The following is a 24,799-nucleotide window of genomic DNA, read 5'->3' on the forward strand; positions in this document are numbered from 1 at the left end:
TTTTTCCCCACGTTATTATAAGAACTTTAGAAATAAATCTGTGGACTCTAATTTTTAAAAATACTTGAGCAAATGTAGAATGTAAAAAAAAAAAGGAAGGCTGCCTCGCTCTTCCTGTGACACACAGAAACATGTTCTTCCTGTTGGTGAGTGAACAATATCAACAATGTTGAAAAATATAAATACATTGTTATTAAAATTGTTGCTTTTAATATTGATTTTAGGCAACGGCGCGTTTTGGGGGAAGACATTAAGTGAAATGAGCTTTATATTAGACAAAAGTATCGCTGCTGAGAAGTTCACCTAACTTGTGCGGTTTTGTCTGTCGGTTGAAAACGATGGTTTCAGTTGAGACTGTGGGGGTTCATGGTGTACACGATGGAGCTGTTGAGACACCGTACAGAGTTGAAACACTCCCCCCTACTGTCAAAACGGGGAAGTAGACTTTCTGATACGTTAACAACACCTTTTAGCTTTTGTGGTGGATTGTAAAGTCTTCCAACAATCAGCGAGAGTTGTTTTATCTCCACCGGAGCTCGTTTTGGTTCCTCAGTGCTTCTCTAACATGGTATCGCAGTAACAGCGGCGACAGTTCGCTGCGTGGCGGTTTCCGGTGTCCGTCCGTCTGCTAGAGGATGGCGTCCGGCTTCAACCGCATCCCTTCCACCGCTGGTCCTCCGAGTCCAGAAAACACCGACGGTTTTCGACCAGAGGCCGAAGACGGCCGTGAAAAGCAATGCTAAGCACCTCAAGTAAGTTATCGTGAGTTCGTTTTTTTCTGAATGCTTTTTTTTTTTTTTTTGCAAACGTGCGAGACTCCGCTGCAGGAGGCGGATTTCCTCCCGCAGCTTCGGGGAGGCCTAGTTTGATTTGGGTCCTGCATACAGTGAAGGTTCATATCAAATGTTAGACCAGTATAAACGCTATTGTGGCCTGTCATGAAGCGGCATTTTGAAACCAAAAAATATAGCTTAAAGCCCGTGGTACTTGAGTCGCTTTTGCAATGTTTGACTTACGACACGATATGCAGTTTATGACGAAGAAATATGGGAAGTTAGAGTGGTTTTCCAGTGAAAGAAAACCGGTATTATTTGCTAAGGAAGTCCAGTTGTTTAGTGTCGTTAGCTGTTACTAATGGTTAGCTGTTAGCTATCGCAATTGACAAGCTAACGTCGGGTAGCAAGCTACTCCCTTGAACCGAGGGGAAAAAATAATGAAATACGCTGTAAGAAAGCGTTTATTTTCAGGGCCGAGTAGACGAAACCTTGAATCGTAAACCACTTGCATTTAAAACATACTTGTAATTGGAAAAACTCGTCTATTAATTTCCCGAGTTACGTTTCAGGAATTAGACCGAGCCAAATAATTATGGTTATGGTAATGCTCGAAGCTAGCTTAGCTGAGGGTTTTAGGGTTTTCTGGAGAAGTACATACATGCACTCTACATCTGCATTAGCTAACTAAATGTACGAAGTACTTTGACTTCTGTCTCTAGCATAAGTATGGGACAAGTTTTAGGCCTCAAATTTAGGGTATTTTTCAGTTTTTCCTCACCACAGTCTAAATCTGAAATTCAGGCAGGCTCGTATTACTTGTAGCCAATAGTAAGTTTTGTAAATTGATGTTACTTGCTTGCTGTTTCTATTGAGTGTTACATACTGTGGGAACTGTATGCTTTAATATTTTACACTCCCTTTTGTGTGTTCGCTGGCCAATCATACTTAAATCTATGTTCTTTTTTCCAAACAGGTTTTCTCCCCTAGTCTCAGAGGACACGTGTAAACAGAGATATTGCACTGAGCTCTTGTCAGTGAGCTCATTTCCATTTTTGAAAACCACATCCACCATTCTCTCAGTTTGGGACTGAAATTCCCCTGTCATCTCCCGAGTGCTGAGCCCTTGCATGCGAAGTGGAAGATGACGGAGGCGTGGCAACAGCAACAGCAGCATGCAGTGGCTCCACCCTCTGTTGTGCACACGCTTCCCCAAGGGACTGACAACCCTCTGGGTTGTGCTGTGTATGGAGTCGTCCTGCAGCCAGACACCTCCCTGCAGCAGCCCCAGCATGGCCAGCAGCATGCTGTTCAAGCTCAGCAGCCTTCGCTGCAGGTAGGGGGCGAGAGAGGGCACAAGTGCGGAGCCTGTGGCCACGACATATCTCACCTGGCCAACCCCCATGAGCACCAGTGTATGGTAACTCAAGACAGATCCTTCCAGTGCACGCAGTGCATGAAGATCTTCAGTCAGGCGACAGACCTTTTAGAGCATCAGTGTGTGCAGGTGGAACAGAAGCCTTTTGTGTGTGGTGTATGTAAGATGGGTTTCTCATTACTCACCTCCTTGGCTCAGCATCACAACTCACATGGCAACGGAAACAATCCAATGAAATGTTCCATCTGTGAGAAAACCTACCGGCCGGGTTCTGGAAACGCAACCCCCACGTCGTCAGCTGCCAACCCTCAGCAGCCCTCTACCGGGGAGACATCCGGTGGAGGCGCAGCAATCAGTGCCTCGTCTCCTCCTGCATTTGAGGCTTCTGCACCAGACAGGCCATATAAGTGCTCCGTGTGCCACAAGTCCTTTCGCCATTTGTCAGAGTTGACACGTCACGAAAGGATACACACTGGCGAAAAGCCATACAAATGTGACACGTGCGATAAAAGCTTCAGTCAGTCTTCACACCTGGCACACCACCAGCGTACGCACAGCTCAGAGAGACCATATAAATGTGCTGTATGCGAGAAGAGCTTTAAACACCGCTCCCACCTCGTGCGGCACATGTACGCTCATTCAGGTGAGCACCTTTTCAAGTGCAATTTGTGCGAGATGCACTTTAAGGAGTCATCTGAGCTTCTGCACCATCAATGCCAGCCAGAAGGCGAGAGGCCTTTCCGCTGTGGGTCATGTGGAAAGAGCTTTAAGCGGCCGTCTGACCTGCGACAACACGAGCGCACCCACTCTGAGGAGCGACCTTTCCAGTGCGAGGAGTGCCAGATGAGCTTCAAACAGCAGTATGCCCTCGTTCGCCACCGTCGCACTCACAAGAACCCAGCTGACCGCCCTTTCAAGTGCAACCTCTGCGATAAGGGCTTTCTCCAGCCATCCCACCTGCTGTACCACCAGCAGGTACATGGCATGGAAAGCCTCTTTAAGTGCGCCTCCTGCCAGAAGTCGTTCAGTCAGTCGGGAGAACTTTTGCGGCACAAATGTGGCGGCGAAGTGGAGAAACCCTACAAGTGCGACGTGTGCGGCAAAGGTTACAAAAAGAATTCAACGCTGCAGCGCCACCAGAACTCTCACTGCACAGAGAAGCCGCTAAAGTGCTCGCTGTGCGACAAGCGTTTCGTGTCATCCTCCGAGTTTGTCCAGCACCGTTGTGACCCGACGCGGGAGAAGCCGCTCAAATGCCCCGACTGTGAAAAGCGCTTCAGGTACTCGTCCGAGCTGCAACGCCATCGCCGCGTTCACACGGGGGAGAAGCCCTTCAAATGCGCCAGCTGCGACAAGAGCTTCAAGCAGCGTGAGCACCTGGCCAAGCACCAGAGTGTGCACTCGCGTGAGACGCAGTTTAAGTGCGTGTGGTGTGGTGAGCGTTTTGTTGACCTCACAGCCCTGCAGGAGCACACGGTCCAGCACACCGCAGAGGGCGAGAGTTTTCCTGAAGCTCCCTGCATCCCGTGAGCTGAGCTGCTGCCCAGCCCTGGGCAGGAAATGTGCCAGCCTCCACTTGCTCATTTGTATTTTAGAACATGCCCCCATTAACTATGAGTTTTAGCATCAGTAATGTTAAGACTTGATTCATCCTCTGAGTAAAAGGTAAATCGCCAGAGGGGGTTAGGCTCCCTCTTCTCCTTTCCTTTTCTTTTTTTTTTTAATGCCAGAGAAAGAGTAATGTGTAATGTCAAACGTGGAAAGATCTTGATTTTGTTTAATACTGTGTGGGACCTTATCCTGTGGTTGCATGTGGTCGTCTGTTTTGTACCCGTTTGATTCTGTTAAGAAAGATGGCAAGAACGTCCCGATAGTTGTTTCCAGTACATGTGTAGGCTCCTCTGCAATCCTTGTGCCTTCATTTTTCTGTTGTTTGTTTTTTCTCTGTTTTCTTTTTGTTTGTTTTTTTGTTTTTTTTAAACCAATCAATCATTTTGTGGTGTTTAATTTTATGTCCAGTATAGCGCAAAGAAAAGTCCTCCCTTCCAGCAGTTGGCTTGAGCTGCAGTATCTTTTCACATGCTAGGTCTTAGGTAGTATCATCTGTTTGTGCATGAATATTTATCACACTTTAATATCACTGTTGTATTATAGATTTGATTTATTTAGAAAAACATCAAAGAAGAAGGAAAAAATACAAGTGGATTGTGAAAATGTATAGCCAGTGTCCTATGAAATGTGTGTTGTTGCATCTTTGTATTAAAACAGATGACATGTAGGTAACTAACCTATACCTATTATGTCATACGAACACTTGACATGTGCAATAGAACATGCACAATGTAATATTTATGACTACTGATTAATGGCATAGTCTACTCTGTTATATTATAGATTGTGTGTATACGCTATGTAAACATTGAGATCTGTATAGTGCTTACGTTACCTGCTTTTCTATTTACTATGAATGAGCTTGCTGTATTTTGCAAGCACTTTAGTTCCATTTCCAGAAGGACGTTTAACCCGACAGGACTTCAAAGCATTATGTTGCTCACTTGCCACAAATTAGCTACATTAGTTACTGTACGATAGATCTAACAAAAGTATTATTATTTTTATTATTATTGTTATTATTATTATTATTGTTATTATTATTTTTCAAGAATTGGCCTTGTTATGTTTTCATGGGATTCTAGCCTCCCCTTGGTCCAGATCAGATGTTCAGCAGATTAGTATGACTAGCCTCAAAGTTGCCACTTATGTGTTGGTTTGTACCAGGGATAAAGTTTAAAAAAAGTGTGTGTACCTTTAGTTTACTGTGTGGATTTCTATATTCTGTACAATCTTTGCAGTATATTTAAAAGAAGGATTTGGGGGTTTAAAAGATCACAAGCTGGGATTAGCAATGGGAAAGTGAGATGGATGGATTGTGTGCTATGGTTAAAGATCCTGGTGAGTCTGCTTCACGCTGCAGTATGGGGTTAGCAATTGTAATGGAGCACTGATTTACACATATGGATATCAAATATAGGCTCCTGTTCATACTGTATACAGACAATTAAAATAAACCACCCTTATGACAGTTAAAGTGTACAGTGTTTTCATCAGCTGTATTATCAGGAGGCGGAATGGATGATGAAGGTTAAAGAGGATGGACATCAGGGATGGTGTGACCATTCAAGCCAACCATACACAAGGCAGGTTAGGCTACATTCTACTTACAATCAGATTTATTTGAATAAATACGGCAGCGCTGGGTGTTTGAAAGGGGGTTGAGTGCTTTGAGTGCTCACAGTAGAAAAGCGCTATGAGAACTAGTCCATTTACCATAAAACTGAATCATAATATTCCAGCTCTAATGTAAACTGAATTTGCTTTGTACTGTCAAGTTTGCGTTGATGGGTGTACGTGGACATGGAGGTGAGTTTTTAGGGAAAAAGGTGCAACTGTTACTAATTTATAATTGACCTGCTATTAAGACAGGAAAGCCTTACAGTAGCTCACTGAAAAGAGATCTATCCCATTGCATTCTTCAGATTAATATGAAAAAATAAAATTGGCATGATATTCTGTCATTTTGTTTTTTAATGTTTATTTGCTGTTTATGTGTCTTGGCAGTCTTGTTCTTCCTCATGTACTAACATAAATGTCCTGATGTTAGTACATGTTTAGAGTACACAAGCCAAACGCCAGGTTGTCTGTCAGTAGGGAAAGAATAACTGGGTATAAACAAATACACGGAAAAATCCATTTAATTTTTTTTAACCACTGAACAAATTGGGACCAGAGGTTCTACATAAAATAGGTAATATTTACTAAACTTAGTTGAGCAGCGTATTCTTTTTAGGTATTGTAGGAATTTTAATTGTAGCTGTTTTTAATGTAATTTGGAAAATTCTGCAGTACAATCAACAGTAAATCCTTACTAGTTATTTATTATTATTATTATAATAAATTTGTTTATATCAACTTATACTAGTAATCTGGTAACTGAAAATCACTTAATCTTAACTTGTAGTTTGGATAAATTTACAAGATGGTGGTGTGAACTTGCTTGATGTGTAGTTTGGGGACAGTGGCTCCGACAAAAAGCAATTCAGCGGCAGAGCTGAAGATAAGAAGATTGCAGTTGGGAGTTATGAAGAGAGATGTTAGGGAGACATGGGGGTTGAGCAGTTTGGAGACAGGCAAAGCAGCAATGGTTTGGAGATGAGGGATAGTGAGTTTATTGGACAAAGCATGTTGAATACGGAGATGCCAGGCAGGACAAGAAGAGGACGAAAAAGCAGATACTCCGCTGTCACACCATCCGCTGCTTTATTTTCGATGCAGATATTATATTAATATGTATTTGTAAAATAACGTGTAGTAAAGACTGACAAAATAGTTGATGTGGATTGCAAGAAGAAAGTATAAAATTGCACCAAATTTGTGCTGGAGTAAATATATTTGCCTACCCTGCTACTAAAAACAAACATAAATAAATGCAGGTAAATGTCAAGCAGCTTTCAAAAGTTACTAAAGGAAAATAATACGTGGGAAAATATTTAGTAATAATTAATCGTTTAAATGGGGGTCTTGTTTTTTCACATCTGTCGTTTAAGGCTTGCTTTACTTCCGGGTGACGTTGGCTGTCTAAGGGAAGATCATCCTATTTCTGCTAACGAACCGCTGCTAGATGTACCCCCATCACCACCACCCCTCCAGTGAAATAACTATCACATCATTGACAGTGTGAATATCACACCCATTACAATAACTTCAGACGTGCTGCAGCGGCTTCGCTGCACGAAGAGCGACGTATAACGGGAGCCAGCGAGCTAACTCTGATGTTGGGCGGACTTCCTCCGAGCTCGGATATTTCTACGACGAGGTTAGCAGGCTAACTTTAGCCCCGTTATTGATTTCTCGTCACAGAAAAGTCACACTGGCACACAGCCTGTGGTGTGTATGTGTCCCTTATGCATAAAGACAGAAAAATCATCGTCCATCGTCTTTGTCTTGCTCCATTATTGTTGGCCTTTTAAGATTTTATGCTAAGGAAGCTAGCTAGGTAAACGTTGCTAGTTAGCGTTAGGCGTATGTTTAAGATATGCTACGGTAGTTTAGTGGTGACCAGCTGGACTGGATGCTGCAGTTTCTGTTATACAGTGTAAATGTGGATGGTGAAAAATTCTTGTGTTGTGACGGATTCCACAGGGTTTGTCTTTAAGAGAAAGGTGTTTATGGCGCTGGTTCAAAACAGGCAGAGATAGATTATTAAAAACAGGCCTATTGGGCACGAGCCCAAGGGATGCGAGGATCCCCAGCACTGCACCTGCAAAATCGCAAATAGCTGTAGTTTTAAAGGGGGAACGCGGGAGACCTGTACCCTCAGTAAGTAAAATATATGTATCTACAAAATTCTCCTGAAATCGTCTGATGTTCAATAATTTCTGAGGTAGGACCCTCATTTCCCCATCTTAAATTGTGTTTCTCCCAATATTCAAGCGAAACCTTTGCCCTCCGCAGAGAGAACTGCTACACAAACACAAAAAGTCCGAACATGGTCAACGTGAAAAGGAAAGAAACAGCCCCCAAAAAGATTACACGACAACAGATACTCAAAAATGAACAGAGACAACAAAGGTCTGCACAGATTCACATCAGTACAATTACAATTATGTTATTATCTGTGACTCTGAATGCAGGGGAGAAACATAACAAGGAGAAAAAGGTTCCATTGCTACGAACGTGACATCATTGTTTAGCAATGCACAACTGTCAGAAATGCATGCTGGGACTGACAGATTGGCAGGCATGTTTCTCATTCTTGAAATTCTTAAGACCAGTTCTTGATTGCTGTGCTTAATGAAGAGAAGCAAAATGTTAATAACCACAAAGAAATTAACTAAAACTACTACAGATTTAAAAATAAATAAATAAATGAATAAATAACTAAGGTAAGATGTAAAAATGACCCCCAAAACCACAAATGGATACACAGTGATAATAGAAAAGGGCACAAAATGACCAGTAGTCGGAAAATGACTATAAACTGCTCTTACTCCTGAGAGGTGCTGACAGGAATATCTTTTCTCACACACACACACACTGCAGCACTGAATATTTGTATGCATTACACAATGTGCTTGCATGTGAAATTAGAGCAGGTCACAGTCTGGTGAAGTCCTTCCTCCTGCATGTTTTACTCAGGCAGCACTTTCCCCTAAAGCAAATGTAGCGTTTCCAGTTCTTTACAGTGCACCTGTATTGCGCTGTCCTGTCATGTGTTACATGTGAGAAAAGGCAACTGCACACAATTATTTGACCTGATTGAACCTGAATTGTACAGACTTCTTCTGAAAATCACTTTCGACAGCACGCTGATAAGTCTCTAATAGGGTTCCACTGTTAATCAGCTTTAATTTCAATCACAATTTTGGCCTTCCAGCATTAAATGAACTTGATTAACCGATATTGAAAATGCATACTAACCAATATAATGCAAAGCAAAAGATAAGCATGTGGTTCTTAAATTAATGCCAACGATATAGTGAAGTCAACAGTGCTGTCAGATTTTATTTGGCCAAAGACGTGTCCAATAAACATCAGGTAACAAAGATTTATTGTCTAAAGATATGTGAAAATCTTGTGCAGGTTTTGTTACTGTGCAAAACGTGGGGAACTGTAGAGGGATCTCAAAGCTGTTGAGTACTTTTCTGCAAGTTTTATTCACATCAGGCAGGTACAGTGAAGGGAGTGAAAGGCTTTCACCTTTGCTTTGTGAAGATCTACTTGAAACAGGTGAATAAACACCTTATATGTCTGTAAAGAAATTATCACAAATGCAGCAGATTATAAAATTGGAAGCCTTTGTGATAAACTTTTTTTGTAATTTTTTTGGTCACATATACATATATTTTTTTTAAGATATTCACGTGATTGAGGATGAATTTTATTTTGAAGTAACGATTTGTATATTAGTTGGAATATAGCGTGACATGGATGTGGAAGCATTTATATGTTAAAATTCTTATGTTTATATTTTGGCCATAATCATGGAGCAGTAGTCTCTGCTTTAATCTGGTCCAGGTGAATTTCTTTCTCTGTGGATGACTGCAACTGCTGTGCACATAAGACATCTAAAATTGGTAAATGCGAAGTTCAAATAATGTGTGAATGAAATAGGAGCTTTGGTGAATAGCAAGATGAATTCAAGTATATTTACAAAGTGAAATGAAGAAGCACATAAAAACTGCTCAGCTACCACAGTTTCTTCAAAAATGCTTAGCACATGATTTTTCTTGTGTATACTGTGTCCGGATTGTTGTGGTACAGCATCCAGCAGTAGTCGGCCATCATGCTACAATTCCTGAAACCTTGGTAGTGACGCTCTATTAACTGAATATCCTGACGAAAACGCTCTCCCTGTTCATCGCTCACCATGCCAACATTTTCTGGAAAGAACTCAAATTGTGAGTGCAGGATGTGTATCTTCAATGACATGCGACGGCCCAGCTTCTGGTAGGAATCGAGCAGATGCTGTACTCCTTCCTTGTATCCAGGAGACTTGTGGGTGCCCAGAAAGTTTTCGCAGAGCCACTTGAACGCCACCCAAGCTTCAAACTCGGCTGTTGAGAGAGTTTGTTTGTACCTTTCATCCTGCAAAACAGACTTGATCTGCAGACCTATAAATATCCCTTCCTTGCATTCCCATCAACATACCAATCACCTTCAGATCACCACAGATGTTCCAATGATGAGTTTTATACGCAACTGATTCAAGTGGCGTCTTTGTGTTGTCATAGGACTCCTTTAGATGAACACAATGGGCAATCGGCACGCTTGGTTTGGCTTTTCCGTTATGGAGTAGGACTGCCTTCAAGCTTCGTTGTGAATAATCAATGAAGAGACGCCATTCAGCTGGAACATCCTATCGTGACAAACTGCTGAGGAGTCCGTCATGACGATAGCACAGTGAGCCATCAGCAGTGAAGAACACTGTCAAGTTATGACTTCGACTGCTGTAGTGAGTTACAGTAACACCCTTGGCAAACAAATCCTTCTGCTTAAACCTCGAAGCAAGAAGTTCTACTTTGTCTTTTGACAGGTTTAGAGCACAAACAAGATCGTTCAGCTCTGCTTGTGTAAAAGTCTCTGGTTCTGAATCTTCATTGGCCATGTAATCAGGATCTGATGACTCTGGATTGTAACCAGATGCACCTTGACCGTGTTCCTCGTCACCTTCTACAGAAGCTAATCCATCATGTGCCGGTACAGGAACAGGCAATTAAGTCATCATGAGGAACAGGTCTTATTGCAGAATCCAGATAGGGATATACAATTTTGTGAGAATCCGGTTATATTCACGCAGCAAAGATGGGAATCGTTGAGATGATCTCGCTGTTCCCGCCACACCATCGGGATTGCAAAGTCGCAGATTTAGCCAGTCACGCAGTCCATTGGAACAACTGCTGCAGATGACATGTGGAGCCCAAGATTTATCCTGGTCACCCAGTGGATAAAGTACAACATGTACATCTTCTTAAGGTCTGTGGTAATTGGGCGACGTCGTGAATGAACCACACACGTAACAGAAACTGTCTGGATGATTGATACAATTTCTAGGCATGGTAACAACTAGAGCAGGGCGATATGGCCAAAAATATTTATCACGATATATATTTGAAAATTTGCGATAACGATATAACTGATGCGAGAAAATTGATGCGAGACAAAATACAACTCCACAACTTTACTAGTGCAACCCCCCCCCCCATCCATTTATTTTCACTTAAACAAGCAGCTGTTTTTTTATGTGCATTAAAGCTAAATAAACATTTAACAGTGCAAATGCAAATTCCTTGCTGAAAGTTTAACCAAAAGGCATTTCCAGTAGAAATGGGCTGACATATCCTGAGCATAACCATGTATAATATCCACTGAAGTTAAAAAGAGGTGCTTTGCAACATTAAACTGCAGTGTGCCAAATAAAAAAGTCAAATATGTATTTTTCGGACCATAAAGTGCACGGGATTATAAAACACATTAAGAGAAACAAAGCAGTCGGATAAATCAAACTTGATTCATCTCATTCTTCTTGCTTCCTCCACTTCTGTACCATTGATTCATTAATGCTGTATTCTCTCACAGCTGCTCTATTCCCATGTTGTTGCAGTATATTAATGACTAACCTGGTATTGTGGATGGATTATCTCAGTTGTTCTCCTGACTGAAGTTTGGTCCATTTACAGCATCCTGCCATGCGATTGCATTTGTCCCTAACCATCGGGAACCCTCACGTTAACTTTTATTGAGTGGAAAAGTGTTAGCGTTCATCCTCCAGCTTCACTGTGTTTATGTTATGCTAACATAGCTGTGTCGCTAACGATCACATAGCACATCATTATATACCAGCTAGCTCAACTTCAGTAACCCTACAAACGTCACTGCTGTTTAGTTTTCTGTCTTCATTTATGTTGGAAGTGATAGCAGAGCTGTACGTTTGAATGTTTCAGAAATCTCTCAGTCAGAACATGCTATATCATGTTTAGGTGGAAACTAGCGAGCTAGCTTCCTGCTAACTTCTAACTCCGTTAAATGTAATAAATTCTGTTTTCATGGATGCCTGGATGTTAAACTTCATAGTTACACCTGGTAAAGCAGCAACGCTGATCATTTTATTAAAGATGAAAGAATTTAGACAGTTTTTAACTCTCAGTGATGCCACAGTGTTTGTCGGAGTTTAGGACCCAGATTACTCCCAGATTTACGAGCACCTTAGTCCGACAAATACAGCAATAACGACGGCCCGCTTGCATGTTCTACAAAAAAATGTGCTTTGTTGTGTATCTGACGGACAAACACCAAACCAGTTCCACATCACTGAAGTGGCACCATTTTTACAAACCAATTCTGGTTCATCCGTTTCACTCAACAATCCGCTTTCCCCCCGTTCTCATTCTCCGTTGCCGCCGTGCTTTTCCACCATGTGCGTATGAAAACATAGGCACTGCGCATGCGCGTTTAACCCATATTCTATTGCGATATTTCATTTTCCTATCGTTGCCTAACATTGTACCGGTATTACCGCGAACGGTATAATATGGCCCAGCCCTAGTAACAACTGAAATCTATCACAGGTAATGCAGTCTGTAACATAAAACACAGGGAACTGTCATTAAATCTGGCAATACGCTTAGGCTAATTATACCAACTATCATGCAATATGTAACTAGCTTCATCACAGAAACTGTACGCGCTAAAAAAAACTAAACACAGATTTGAAATCGGCATGAAAGAACCCACATAAACTTATCTCTGATGACTTTGACGTGTTGACCTGTGTTATTGTGTCCTTAATGTTATGCAGCTATCTGCCACCACATGGAAATGTTCACACATTTCCAAAGAGCCTGAGCTTTACTTTGAAGACTTTACTTTGACCCATAGTTATGCTCGTCTCCTCTGTCTTCCTGCAGCTGGCGGCTCTTCATCCCATCCTACTGAACACCTTGCTCAGGGGCTTCACTCAGCCAGTCATTGTAGCTCTGTCAGTCTGCACGGCGACTGTGTCAGACCAGCCTGACAGCTTTCATCAGAGGGCACGAGCAGCCAAAGCCAATGGTAAGCACGGCTCAGGGACCTTAGAGCCGCATATTCTGGAGAGTCGGTGTGCTGCTTTCCAGTATCGAGCCAGCAAGTATTTAGAAGGCGGTGAAGGTCCTCGACTCGGATCCTCAAAGCTAGCAATGCCTGGCCCCACACCGACCATCAGCAAAGCTCGGGTTTACACCGACGTTAATACACAGAAGAACAGAGAGTACTGGGACTACGATGCTCATGTGCCAAACTGGAGGTATATATACATGTTGGCTTCATGAGAGCATGATTTTTTTTAATGAATTTTTAATCACTGCCAAAATGTTTTTGCTCTTTCTCAGTAATCAAGACAACTATCAGCTGGTGCGTAAACTGGGCAGAGGGAAGTACAGTGAAGTGTTTGAGGCCATAAATGTGACCAATAATGAGAAAGTGGTGGTGAAAATCCTGAAGGTAAGCAGTAGACTGAGTTTTTTGCTAGGGGTGTGTGTGTGTGTGTGTGTGTGTGTGTGTGTGTGTGTACGTGTACAGGTATGGGTTCGTACTATCCTGGTGGGGACCAAAATCTGACATTTACTATCCTGGTGGGGACTTTCTGCACCGTGGGGACCAAAATCCAGGTCCCCTCGGGGTTGAAAGCAATTTTCACACTCAAAATGCGGTTTTACTGTCAGGGTTACAATTAGGTTATGGTTAGGTTTAGGGTTAGGGTTAGGCATTCATTTTTAATGGTTAGGGTTAGGGTAAGGGGCTAGGGAAAGCATTATGTCAATGGGATGTCCCCACGAAGATAGCAAACCAGACGTGTGTGTGTGTGTGTGTGTCTGGGTTTTTTTTACCTGTTATACCTACAATCTCTACTAGAGATGGCACGATACCACTTTTTAAGGTCCGATACCGATTCCGATATCATAAATTTGGATATCTGCTGATACCGATATGAATCTGATATAGCGTATTTTGTAATCAATAATACTGTTTTTTATAAATATCTTGCTGCATTTTGTATAAGTTCATACTCAAGTTTTAAAAAAGAAGAGACTGAAGCTATTCTGTTATACCTGTTTGCAAAAAGTACACTGCACCCAAAACATTTTATAGTTCAGCAACACTGATCAATCTGATAAATTTAAACCTAAACCATCCTCCCTATTCTGGTATTTTAAAGAGTACTTAGTGGAAATATTAAGCAACATAACTAACAGGGTTGCCAACTCCCAGCAAAAATATTAGGGAACCACCCCCCACCCTTAATCGATGCAATCAACTTTAATTTAATGCAAGTGTAAAACAAATGCACAGAAATCAATTATTTTTCTACAATAATTAAATAGATTCAATATCTTTCTTCAACAGAACTGCAGACTGCACTATGGTATCTTCCCAAAGGAAAAAGTACTATAGCTTACTAGGGTATATTAGACTTATTAGTTACTATATACAATGATGGATTTCTATACATCTTAATCAGATGACCACTTTTGTTGTAAGATTCATATAATCATTTATTCAAAGTTTTTAAATGACATAACAAAGAAAAGTATTTCTTTGTGCCCCCCTCTCCCTGTTAATGCCCTACCTGGCCCCCGACAAAACTTTGCTAGACCCGCCCCTGCACAGTTACCAGCTGTCAGCTACTTAGAAAAGGATCCTGGTGTTATTTGTCTCTCAGAAACAGTTCATAACTTCTCTTCAACTCATTCATGTCACCTAAAAGGTAAACCTGTTTCTCCATCACCTGTTCAGCTCTGATGATTCAGTAAGGACATCTCCTGGTTTCATCTGCATGTTTCCCTCTCACCAAATATCCAAACCGATATCATGACCAGCAACTTTTACAGCTGTGGCTCCAGCAAACATCAGCTGATACTAGAAAGTAATATTAAATACATTCTAACAACAGCTGATCAAGCTTAAACGTGCTGCAGTTGTTTATCCGCTGGTCTCATCTTTCTAGCGCAAAGTGGGCGATAAACAAACAAGAAAGACGGGACTTGCGGCAGAAAAGTCGATCAGCTGATCATTGATCAGTTTCATGTTTGAAGTAATAACAGGAGAGGGAGGGGGAGTGAATGAGAGAAGTAGATGCAACTGCGCAGCAAAGACAGAATAACTCCAGCTTTGTGTCTATTTTTTAATTCTAGCTGAAGTACGGGACAAATCGCTTCCTTTTCACCTCAATATGCAACTCCGATGACCAGTCCAGCTGTGGCTCAATATATCAGTTGTTAAGCTTAACATGGAAATACTATGCAAACATTCAGGGATGAACTTACACACTTGCTTTACTTCTCTGGGATGGTTTTCGCCGAGATGAAATGTCGCGGTTAGGAAGCATGTAGCGATGCTCCAAATGCTCCACCAGACCGCTGACAGGTCTCGCAGACAACAGCCGCTCTATCACGTGACACATACTGCTCCGATGCGCCGAGCTGGGTTACGCCAAGTAGCGCGTTTTGTGAGGTGATTTTATGATACTTCAGATCGGATTACATTTTTTATTTCTCTCCGATATCCAATCCAGTAATTTAGGTCAGTATCGGACCGATACCGATACGTAATATTGGATCGGTCCATCTCTAATCTCTACTAGTCATCCTTTGTTTTTGCTCTTTAATCATAGAAATAATTTGTATTGTGGTAACATGAGTCTTCTCGCTTTGGCAGCTATCCATTTCTGAAAAGCTCATCAAATCCAGAAGCATTTTTAAAATGTCTTCTGTTAAGCCTTTTTTGGCACTTGCTGACTTTTCTTTGTCAGATTACTTTCTCTTAACCTGTCAAACCTTACATTGTACTCTGGCATCATCTATTGGTCAAATGGTTTATGAACAGGCTGTGGCATCAATTTACTTCTGGATCCCATCAGTCTGGAGAGAATGCCTGCCCCTCAGAAAACCAGCTGGATGAATGTGTTTCTCTCTGGTCCCACTGATCAGTTCCATTACTTAGTGGGGATGCTTGGTTGTAGTCCCGTTTCCCTGTATGACTTGCAGCAGGATGAGGGTGGTCTCTGGGACTACTGGGATCTGGCATCTCCCTGGGAGCTGCAGTTGCTGTTTTGGGGTGTCTGGGTTAGGGCAGGGCGATATGACCAAAAATATTTATCACGATATATATTTAAAAATTTGCGATAACAATATAATTGATGCGAGATAAAATACTTTACAGCTCCACAACTTTATTAGTGCAAAAAACCACATCAGTGTATTTTCACTTAAACAAGCAGCTGTTTTTTATGTGCATTAAAGTTATATAAAAATGTAACAGTGCAAATTCCTCACTGACAGTTTAACCAAAAGGCATTTCCAGTGGAAACTGGCCGACATATCCTCAGCATAACCATGTATAATATCCACAAAACTTAAAAAGAGCTTATACACACACAGTACGGTGATATTATGTTGAAGCACAGTACGTATCACTCCGTGAGGGGCCTGCCTACAGTAGCCGTAATGCTCCCACAATCCATCTAGCGGTGCGGCTTCGTAGCTTAGCAAAGTCGTACTGAAACATTTGACAGATTTTCGAGCGCCGTGTACATAAAATCGTTTAGAGGTCAGTAAACACAACCAGAATTCATACATAAGGCACGCGGGATTATAAGGGACACTGTCGATTTTCAGAAAAATTAAAGGACTGATTTTAAGTGCGCCGTATTTTCCAAAAAACACGGTAATAACGACGGCCCGCTAGCATGCTCTACCAAAAATAGTGCTTTGTTGTGTATCTGACGGACAAAAACTAAACCAGTTCCACACCACTGAAGTTGCAGCATTTTTACAAACCAGTTCTGGTTCATCTGTTTCATTCAACGATCCACTTTCGCTCTTCTCATTCTCCGTCTCCGCCATGCTTTTTCCGCCATGTGCGTATGAAAACAAAGGCACTGCGCATGCGCGTTTTACCCACATTCTATCGCGATATTTCATTTTCCTATCGTTGCCTAACATTATACCGGTATTACTGTGAACGGTATGATATGGTCCAGCCCTAGTCTGGGTCTCTACCTCAGTTGGTAGCGGTGGGGACTGGGGTGGGGACTGGGGTGGGTGCTGCCTAGCAATCTTGGGGTGGTGGGTCCTGATCCCAGGCTGGGAGACCTGGTGCCCAGGGTTGCCTGGTGTCTCGCTGGGTACCTTCTTGCACAGGGTTGGTCTGCACCCCATTGACTGCCTTGCAGTGTAGTGTGTGTTGGCGCACGTTGGGACGTCCGGTCTGCACCATGGGGCTCGTGGGTAACTGTAAGCCCATTGGGTGGGGTAGGGTGTCCAGGTGAGGAGAGCAGCTGTTGCTGGGTGCAGCTTGTCCAAGACCCAGATCAGTGTGCCGTGTCCCTTTTGCTTTGTGTCTGTTGTAATTGAGTGGTTCCTTTGGGCTCATCTGCACACCCCTGTGGTGGGGCGTGGGAAATGGGGTGCATACTGAGCCACTTGTTTGCTGCTTCTCTCCTTCTGGGCTAGTGCTCTAGTCCTCCTGGTCTTACATATCCCAGCGCTCCCTCATATGGCACATTGTTCATACACGTAGGTTCTTGATGGAGGGCTGTGGGTCGCGTATGTCACAGTGGGTAGAGCAGTCATGTGGGTGGATTTGCTGAGCCTGGTCATGGAGGAAGGGGTTCACCTTCCCTACCACTCCCCACTGGACGTTGCTGTTGCTTTGGGATCCTGAACTCGGCCCCGCAGGCCTCTAGTGGGATTGGCTGCCCATCGCCTCTGGTCCTGGACTCCCACCCCTCCTGGGGGGTAGTAATGCTTCTCACACTCATTTTTAAGTGTATTATGTGACACATACACACAAACTCCTCGCTCTCATTCACACACACACACACACACCAAAGAAAGACTGATTTATGTACCTATTGCTTTTGTTTTAAGGTGCATTAACTGGCGATGCATTGTGCAATTCTGTTTGTACTCTGTCGTTTTATTCCCCCCCCCCCCGCCTATTTTTTTCCCCTTTCTACTACCTGTCCCATCTTAGACATTATCAAACTGTATACCAGAGGAGCCTATGGAGAATTTATAGAGCTAATATTGGAAAAACAAGTTGTTTGGCTCAACAGTGCATTCAGATCACAATTCTGGTTGCATAAGCTGCCAGACAGGACAGGAGTTAACAAAAAAACAAACAAAAAAAGAGGCTGTGGCATCAACAGCCAAGTGAATGAAATACCCAACATTTTACCAAATAACTATGCAGTTAATGCTACAGGAACAGAAACCCTTAAGTAGAATATAAAGATAAAGAAGCTAAAGAACATAAAGAAGCTGTTGATGATCTAGAAAAAATAAGCAGGAATATTTAATAAGTAGATATTTTTGTGCCGTGACAAGCTTTTATTAACACATGATGCACATGAAGGTAAGTTCACTGTGTATGTGGCGTCACTTCATGGTTATTGTAGCAGCTTTATTGTAACTATTTCTGTTATCCACAGAACATTTAAAAATTTTAAATGAGCAGCATAATGTTGGAAATACCATTGGGGTGTGTGTGTGTGTGTGTGTGTGTGTGTGCGTGTGTGTGTGTGTGTGTGTGTGTGTGTGTGTGTGTGTTTGGATGCCCAAAGATGCATTCTCTCAGCAGCGCCCTATTTTAATTTCCACTTATTACCATTGTGCTGACTGTGAGTGTCCATCTCTACTCAGCCTGTCAAGAAGAAGAAGATCAAACGCGAAATCAAAATTCTTGAAAACTTGCGAGGAGGAACCAACATCATCCGCCTGGTGGACACGGTCAAAGACCCGGTGGTGAGTTGTGAAAACTGGCAGCTGCATGCGTGCGTGTGAGCCATGGTAATCCAGTCATGCTTGTAACTCAGTAATACCTGCTGTTCTCCTCAGTGAAGCCATGTGTTGTCCTCTCTTTGCAGTCCAGAACACCAGCGCTAGTCTTTGAGTACATCAATAACACAGATTTTAAGGTACTCAAGTTTGGACTACCAGCAGGGTTACCATCCATGCAAACACGTTGATGTCCATTATTAATAACATGCATAACCCTCCAGTTAATGTTCCACATGTGTAGAGGCCAGCTGCTCACATCAGAACACTTTTCCTACATTGATGTCTCTCGTGTGGTCCACAGGAGCTTTACCAGAAGCTGACAGACTACGATATCCGTTACTACATGTATGAGCTTCTAAAGGTAATATTACTTTGTTTTCACATGTAAACTGATCCTCACTTTTCAAAGTGGAAGAGTAGAGTACCACTCTTCAAATGTGCTGCGGTCACTGAGGGACTTCCTAATTCAGAGTGTGAATCTGTCGCCACAAGGTGCCAGCAGCCACACTGTAGTGCAACAGTAGCGAGCCAGGATTATATCTAATGACACAGCACGAATCAAATATGAAAGCATCCTCTGTATTGTTTATCCAGGAAGGTTTAAGTAAAGTTGTAATACGACTGTTAAACACTTGAGTTTAATACAAACTAAAGCAATTAAACTTTGTAACTGTTAAACAGCCTGCACAGTATTGTCACATGATAACACACGAGTCCATATGCTCCGGCAATACTCACTGATGATAGAACGTCATTAAACATTCATTCAGATAAGCTGTCCTGAGCATTAGCAGACAAAGCAGGTGGCCTCAGTGGTTTTATTAATGCTATCTATGAATATGTTGAATGCGCACAACATTTGAATTTGAGTGGGACACACATGGAGGGGAAAAGTGACTTTTGGAGGTACATTTGGATGGAACGCCACCATGATAAGCAGCTCACTGTTCTGTGTGTTCTTCAAGGCTCTGGACTTCTGTCACAGTATGGGGATCATGCACAGGGACGTGAAGCCGCACAATGTGATGATTGACCACCAGCTGAGGAAGGTGCTGCTGATGCTTCTATGGGTTGTTTTGTATGCTGGAATGTTGGCGAGTTGTGTGACTGCAAACACTTGTAGCCCTTTTTCCATTAGGACATATTCGGCTCGACTCATTTTCAATTACAATTGAGTGCCACCTAACAGTCGTGATAGCCACGTGACGTCATTTGTACTCGACATTGGAGGAAGTCGAGGCGATGTTACACCTGCTGCTCACTCTGTGGGTTTTTTGGGTGACGGGGTTCATTTTTGTGAGGCTTTCCATCGTTTCCGGATCCTTAAAAAAATGGTGGTTTTGATTTTTGTGAAGGAAACACTCTCATGCCCCGTCGAGTGACATAACTGACCAACCAGTCGATCACATGCTGTCTGTTGATCGCTTGGAACCCCGGCCGAGTGGGTACTATAGAAGTACCAGGTATCCAAAAGTTGAATCTGTTCATCTGGACGTAGCGTTTTGTGGGAGAAACGTTTCGTCACTCATCCAAGTGACTTCTTCAGTCTCAGCTGACTGCAGGTTTCCCCAAACCTTATAAACAGTACATTTGCATAATGACTGAAACCAGCCCACTGAAGGAACAATGGGCTGTGAGGTCAGTTCCTTAATCATAATTATGCAAATTCCCATGACCATTGATCAACAATCACTGACCAAAACCCACTGATCAAAGAACACTGATCAATGGCCATGAGTACCATTCACAGAGAGTTGGGGAATGGCTACAATCACAGCATTGTAAGATGGCGAAAGATGTACCCTTAGGCCCCCTCCTCGATTCAGAGATGGTCTTTCCCTTTTCACGTAAATGGCCTCCTTGACTCCGCGCTCAAACCAGCGTTCCTCCTTGGGAATTTGCATAATTATGATTAAGGAACTGACCTCACAGCCCATTGTTCCTTCAGTGGGCTGGTTTCAGTCATTATGCAAATGTACTGTTTATAAGGTTTGGGGAAACCTGCAGTCAGCTGAGACTGAAGAAGTCACTTGGATGAGTGACGAAACGTTTCTCCCACAAAACGCTACGTCCAGATGAACAGATTCAACTTTTGGAGATTTACTTTCCTGGATGATTGAGAACGCATCAAGACGAAGTACCAGGTACTACCCCCTAATGGAAAACCTTAAAAACCATGTCGAGCACTGCCGAGCTGTGAGTAGGTCCTAGTGGGAGAACGGCTAATGCTTGAGCTGTAACTTTGTCAAACCACAATGTGAACCTTCAGAATGGTTCAACAAGACACTGTGTGTAATGTTGTCTTTTCTGTTTGTGTGTGACAGCTGCGTCTTATAGATTGGGGTTTGGCTGAATTTTACCATCCCGCTCAGGAATATAATGTCAGGGTGGCCTCGCGCTATTTCAAAGGCCCCGAGCTGCTAGTGGACTATCAGGTATGCTTCCACTCAGTAGAACACGGTCACCTGCCCGTCTCAGTTTTCTCTGAGCTCATTTTCAGTTTTGTGTTGTTCTTTCAGATGTATGATTACAGTTTGGACATGTGGAGTCTCGGCTGCATGTTGGCCAGTATGATTTTCCTGAAGGAACCGTTTTTTCATGGCCAGGACAACTATGACCAGGTAAGAAAGACAGCATGAAGTGGTTTTTCAGAAATATGTGATCCTGCAGGGTCAGAGACAAAAATGCTTTGGTGGGTTATACTTATGCTTTTTAACTATAATACAACAACAAACAACCTTTATTTGTCACATACACAATTATACAGAGTACAACATGTAGTGAAACTCTTGTGTCCGAGCTGCAGACATAGCCGCGCCATTCCAAGGCTTTTTGTTTTTAGCATGAGGGGTCTAGCCAGGACCCTTACTGGATACCGGGTGGGAATCGAACTTGTGACTCCCGCTCCGAAGGTGTGTAGTCTTACCACTACACTATCCAGCTGCATAATAAATTGTAAGCCAATAATAATACATAGTAGTGACCTGAATATAAGCCATGTGTTTTCTAAGAAAAATCCAGACAACAGTGAGTGGAAGGAGCTGATTTAAAAGGAGGTGGCCACAGCTTGTTGTGTCAGCCTCCACTTCATGCCCTGAAAGCTGTAACTCAGACATTTCTACACTAACTGTAACAACACTTCACTCAATTAGGATAAAACGGCCAACAGATAACATGTTATTTTTAAAAGGTCAGAGTTCAGGTCTCGATCAACAGGGATGTAAAAAGCCACTGACTGACTGTGTTGTCTTTGTTTCTGCTTTCATAAACAGTGTCTTCTGTTGTGACAGTGCACTGACATATTTGAGCCATTAGGGGGCGCACTGACATGGTATGCATCTTGTTTTCCAGCTGGTCCGCATCGCTAAGGTTCTCGGCACCGATGAGCTCTTTGGCTACCTGCACAAATATCACATAGAACTGGACACTCGCTTCAAAGACATGCTGGGGCAGTGAGTATCGCTGACTTCCCGTAAAACAGCTGAAACATATTCAAATGTATTGAAAGCAGCTCACACCCAGGCAGCTCAACTAGATGTTAATAGTCACTTGTTTCCAGGCAAACACGGAAACGCTGGGAGCAGTTCATCCAATCAGAGAACCAGCACCTGGTGAGTCCAGAGGCTCTGGACCTGCTGGACAAGCTGCTGCGCTACGACCACCAGCAGAGGCTGACGGCGGCCGAGGCCATGCAGCACCCGTACTTCTGTTAGTACCGCGCGCTCTGCCCGAGCCCCAGCACGACTCAACAACAGCTGTCTGCTGAAATAATGAGTCACACATCTGATTTCACTCTCAACAATATACAAGCTCTTCTTCCATTTTATCCGTTAACTCCATTCACCAAATATAAAGCAGCGATGTGTCACCACAGGGGTCAAACACACAGTAACCGGAAACACCAGCAGCCTGTTCGTCTTCAGCCTTGTGGACCTGATCTGATATTTTCACTCGATCAGCTGATACTCCTTATGATGCTGACAAAGCAACATTTATATTAAAATACTTTACTCGTCTTCCAGAATCATTGTTTAAAATCAGGAGAATTCTTTTTTTGATCATGTAGAAATTCACTTTTCCGTTTGCTTTTTAAAAGATAAAAAGCAAAATGTCTCTCAGTCCACATCAAAGATGTCTGTTATGTGGACTAAACATGACGTAATTTTTAAACATTTTTAAAAATTTAACGTGACCCACAACAAGTGGCAGAGCCCGTGCACTCATCAGCAAAGAGTTTACAAAAGTCATGTCAGAAAGTTGTTTGGCCACATCTGTGTCTGCTTTCTCTTCCTCTCTCTTTCCTCCTGCCTGAAGACGACCTAAACAAATGACAAGAAAGCTCACGGAAAACATTTTGTGTTTATGTCTCAGATCCTGTGGTGAAGGAACAAGCAAATGCCAACACAGATGGCTCAAAGGCAATAAGCAGCTCCAATGCAACATGATAACCAGAGAACAGGTAAGGCACACAGCAAATACTCTATTTATAATATGTAGAGATGTAGAGGTATGCAAAAGCTTGGATGTGCCACTTTACATGTCATGCAAATGCGTGCATGCATGAATGAAAGGCTCACTGTTGGCTTTTGAAGTGATTACAGCCACTGCAGCACACAGAAGCTACAGGCTTTCCTCCAAATGCAGATGCTTTAGTCTGAGTCTGTCTGACACATTATTTCAGTGGATATTAAATCTCAACCAAAATCAGCACAAGCCGAGCTTCTTCAGAAGGGGTCTGGAATTATCTAGCAGCACGTAACGTGGTCGTGCATTTGTGCTTCAGGCTGTTTTCTGCATGTTGTAGCAGTTTATTGTCACCAGGGGGCAGTGTTAGAACATGCTGCATTACCAGGGGTGCATTTGTATGTTCTGTTGTTCCTTAAGTTTATTCCCTACTACAGTGAGCACAGTAATCAATAAAGACAAAAAAAACTTCTTTGGACTGATGTAAAACTAAAGTTCTTTTTATTTTTGGAGACATTTTGACTTTTATCAGCGAGCGTAGTGAAGAGTAGAAATGAAGGAGTGGGGGAAGGTGCACCTCAGCCTGTTCACTCTGTGAGCTGAAATAAGGCCAAGATTGAGACCAAGATTCAAACAATGTAAACTGAAACTGCAGCCAATGGTCTGTCTACACTGTTGTTTTGAAATTTGATGATTTTGTTCACCTCTTCCTCCTCATGTTGAGCGTCACTGTTATCTTCTTTCCTGTTCAGCCGGCCCTGCACGCACTCTATTGTGGTTGCCTTAAATGGAGCTTCTTTATTTACTCAGACACCCTGTGGTGACCCGGGAAAGACTGCGGAACAATACTGGAAAATTTTAGGATGATTTTAAACTGCCTGACTGAAAAAATAAAATCCTTCACGAGCCAAAGTTACTGTTCCTTAAAATAAAAAGCAGCAGCTGTGCATCAGCATTTGTGGACAGGCTCAGTTTGAAATATTTGCTCCAACAGAACCTGCTTAGACAAAGTCGGCCTGTTATGAATATTAAATAGTTTCCTTTTGCTTGTGTTCTGCTTACTCACACCTCTGTGATTACAGGATGAGTTTTCAGTATTTGTTTTTCTCTGTCCATTCAGGAAGAATCTTTATTACCTCAACTTGTGACCTTTTCGTGGCAGAAACCTCTGCCTCCACATCAACAGCCATACTGGAGCAAGATGTCAATTTTGCAGCACAAACAAAAACGCACGGAATAAACTCCTCCCAACAAAACCCTGGGAATCTGCGCTGCTTGGTCTGAGTCACAAATAAATCAGATCCGGAGTCAGATCTGACACCTTCACCTTCCTCCTCCTCCTCCTCCTTCTCTTCCTACCTGCCAACATCTCCACTTGTTTTTAAAATGAGCAAAGTGACTTGTTGGATGGGTATCAAGCTGGTGTTATTGCTGTGAAGACCTTTGTCGGTTATCGCAGCGACGACTTCAGATCCAGTTGCAGGTTTTAAGCACTGAGTGGCGTGGAGGCTCTTTTCTGCTATGGATAGAACAAAAGCTATATTAAAAGAGAATAAACCATTTTTATTTAAAGGTGTGTCTTCTGGACTTTTATTGTCTCTGAACTGAAATTTATCTTCAAACACTACGGTCCACATAGCTCAGAGACCTGGTCTCTAATGTTTAGTGTAGTCAGTAGCTAATTCAGTCGTTGGAGGCTACTGTACCTTATTTTTGTGTCTTACAGGACTGCACAGAGTCCTGACATGACAACTAAAATAATTGTTTATAAAAAATAACCCCATTAAAGCTTATGTTTCTAAAGTATA

At 42.5% G+C, this 24,799-nt stretch overlaps 2 protein-coding genes across 2 annotated transcripts; both read left to right on the forward strand.

Annotated features, from left to right (window-relative positions):
• Positions 1-371: 371 nt before the first annotated feature.
• LOC116334304 (zinc finger protein 319) lies at positions 372-5,239 on the forward strand. Its single transcript, XM_031757713.2, has 2 exons — positions 372-752; positions 1,750-5,239. The coding sequence occupies exon 2, from the start codon at positions 1,918-1,920 to the stop codon at positions 3,679-3,681; it is 1,764 nt and encodes a 587-aa protein (XP_031613573.1). The 5' UTR covers positions 372-752; positions 1,750-1,917; the 3' UTR covers positions 3,682-5,239.
• A 1,521-nt stretch (positions 5,240-6,760) lies between these two features.
• On the forward strand, positions 6,761-24,567 carry LOC116334294 (casein kinase II subunit alpha'-like). The gene is made up of 13 exons (XM_031757703.2): positions 6,761-7,024; positions 12,615-12,991; positions 13,077-13,188; positions 18,390-18,491; positions 18,614-18,664; positions 18,829-18,888; positions 19,493-19,576; positions 20,852-20,962; positions 21,047-21,148; positions 21,879-21,979; positions 22,087-22,235; positions 22,899-22,986; positions 24,112-24,567. The coding sequence occupies exons 2-12, from the start codon at positions 12,885-12,887 to the stop codon at positions 22,970-22,972; spliced, it is 1,053 nt and encodes a 350-aa protein (XP_031613563.1). The 5' UTR covers positions 6,761-7,024; positions 12,615-12,884; the 3' UTR covers positions 22,973-22,986; positions 24,112-24,567.
• The last annotated feature ends 232 nt before the right edge of the window (positions 24,568-24,799 follow it).

The sequence above is a fragment of the Oreochromis aureus genome, linkage group 1 (assembly GCF_013358895.1).
Source record: "Oreochromis aureus strain Israel breed Guangdong linkage group 1, ZZ_aureus, whole genome shotgun sequence".
Taxonomy (NCBI): Eukaryota; Metazoa; Chordata; class Actinopteri; order Cichliformes; family Cichlidae; genus Oreochromis; species Oreochromis aureus.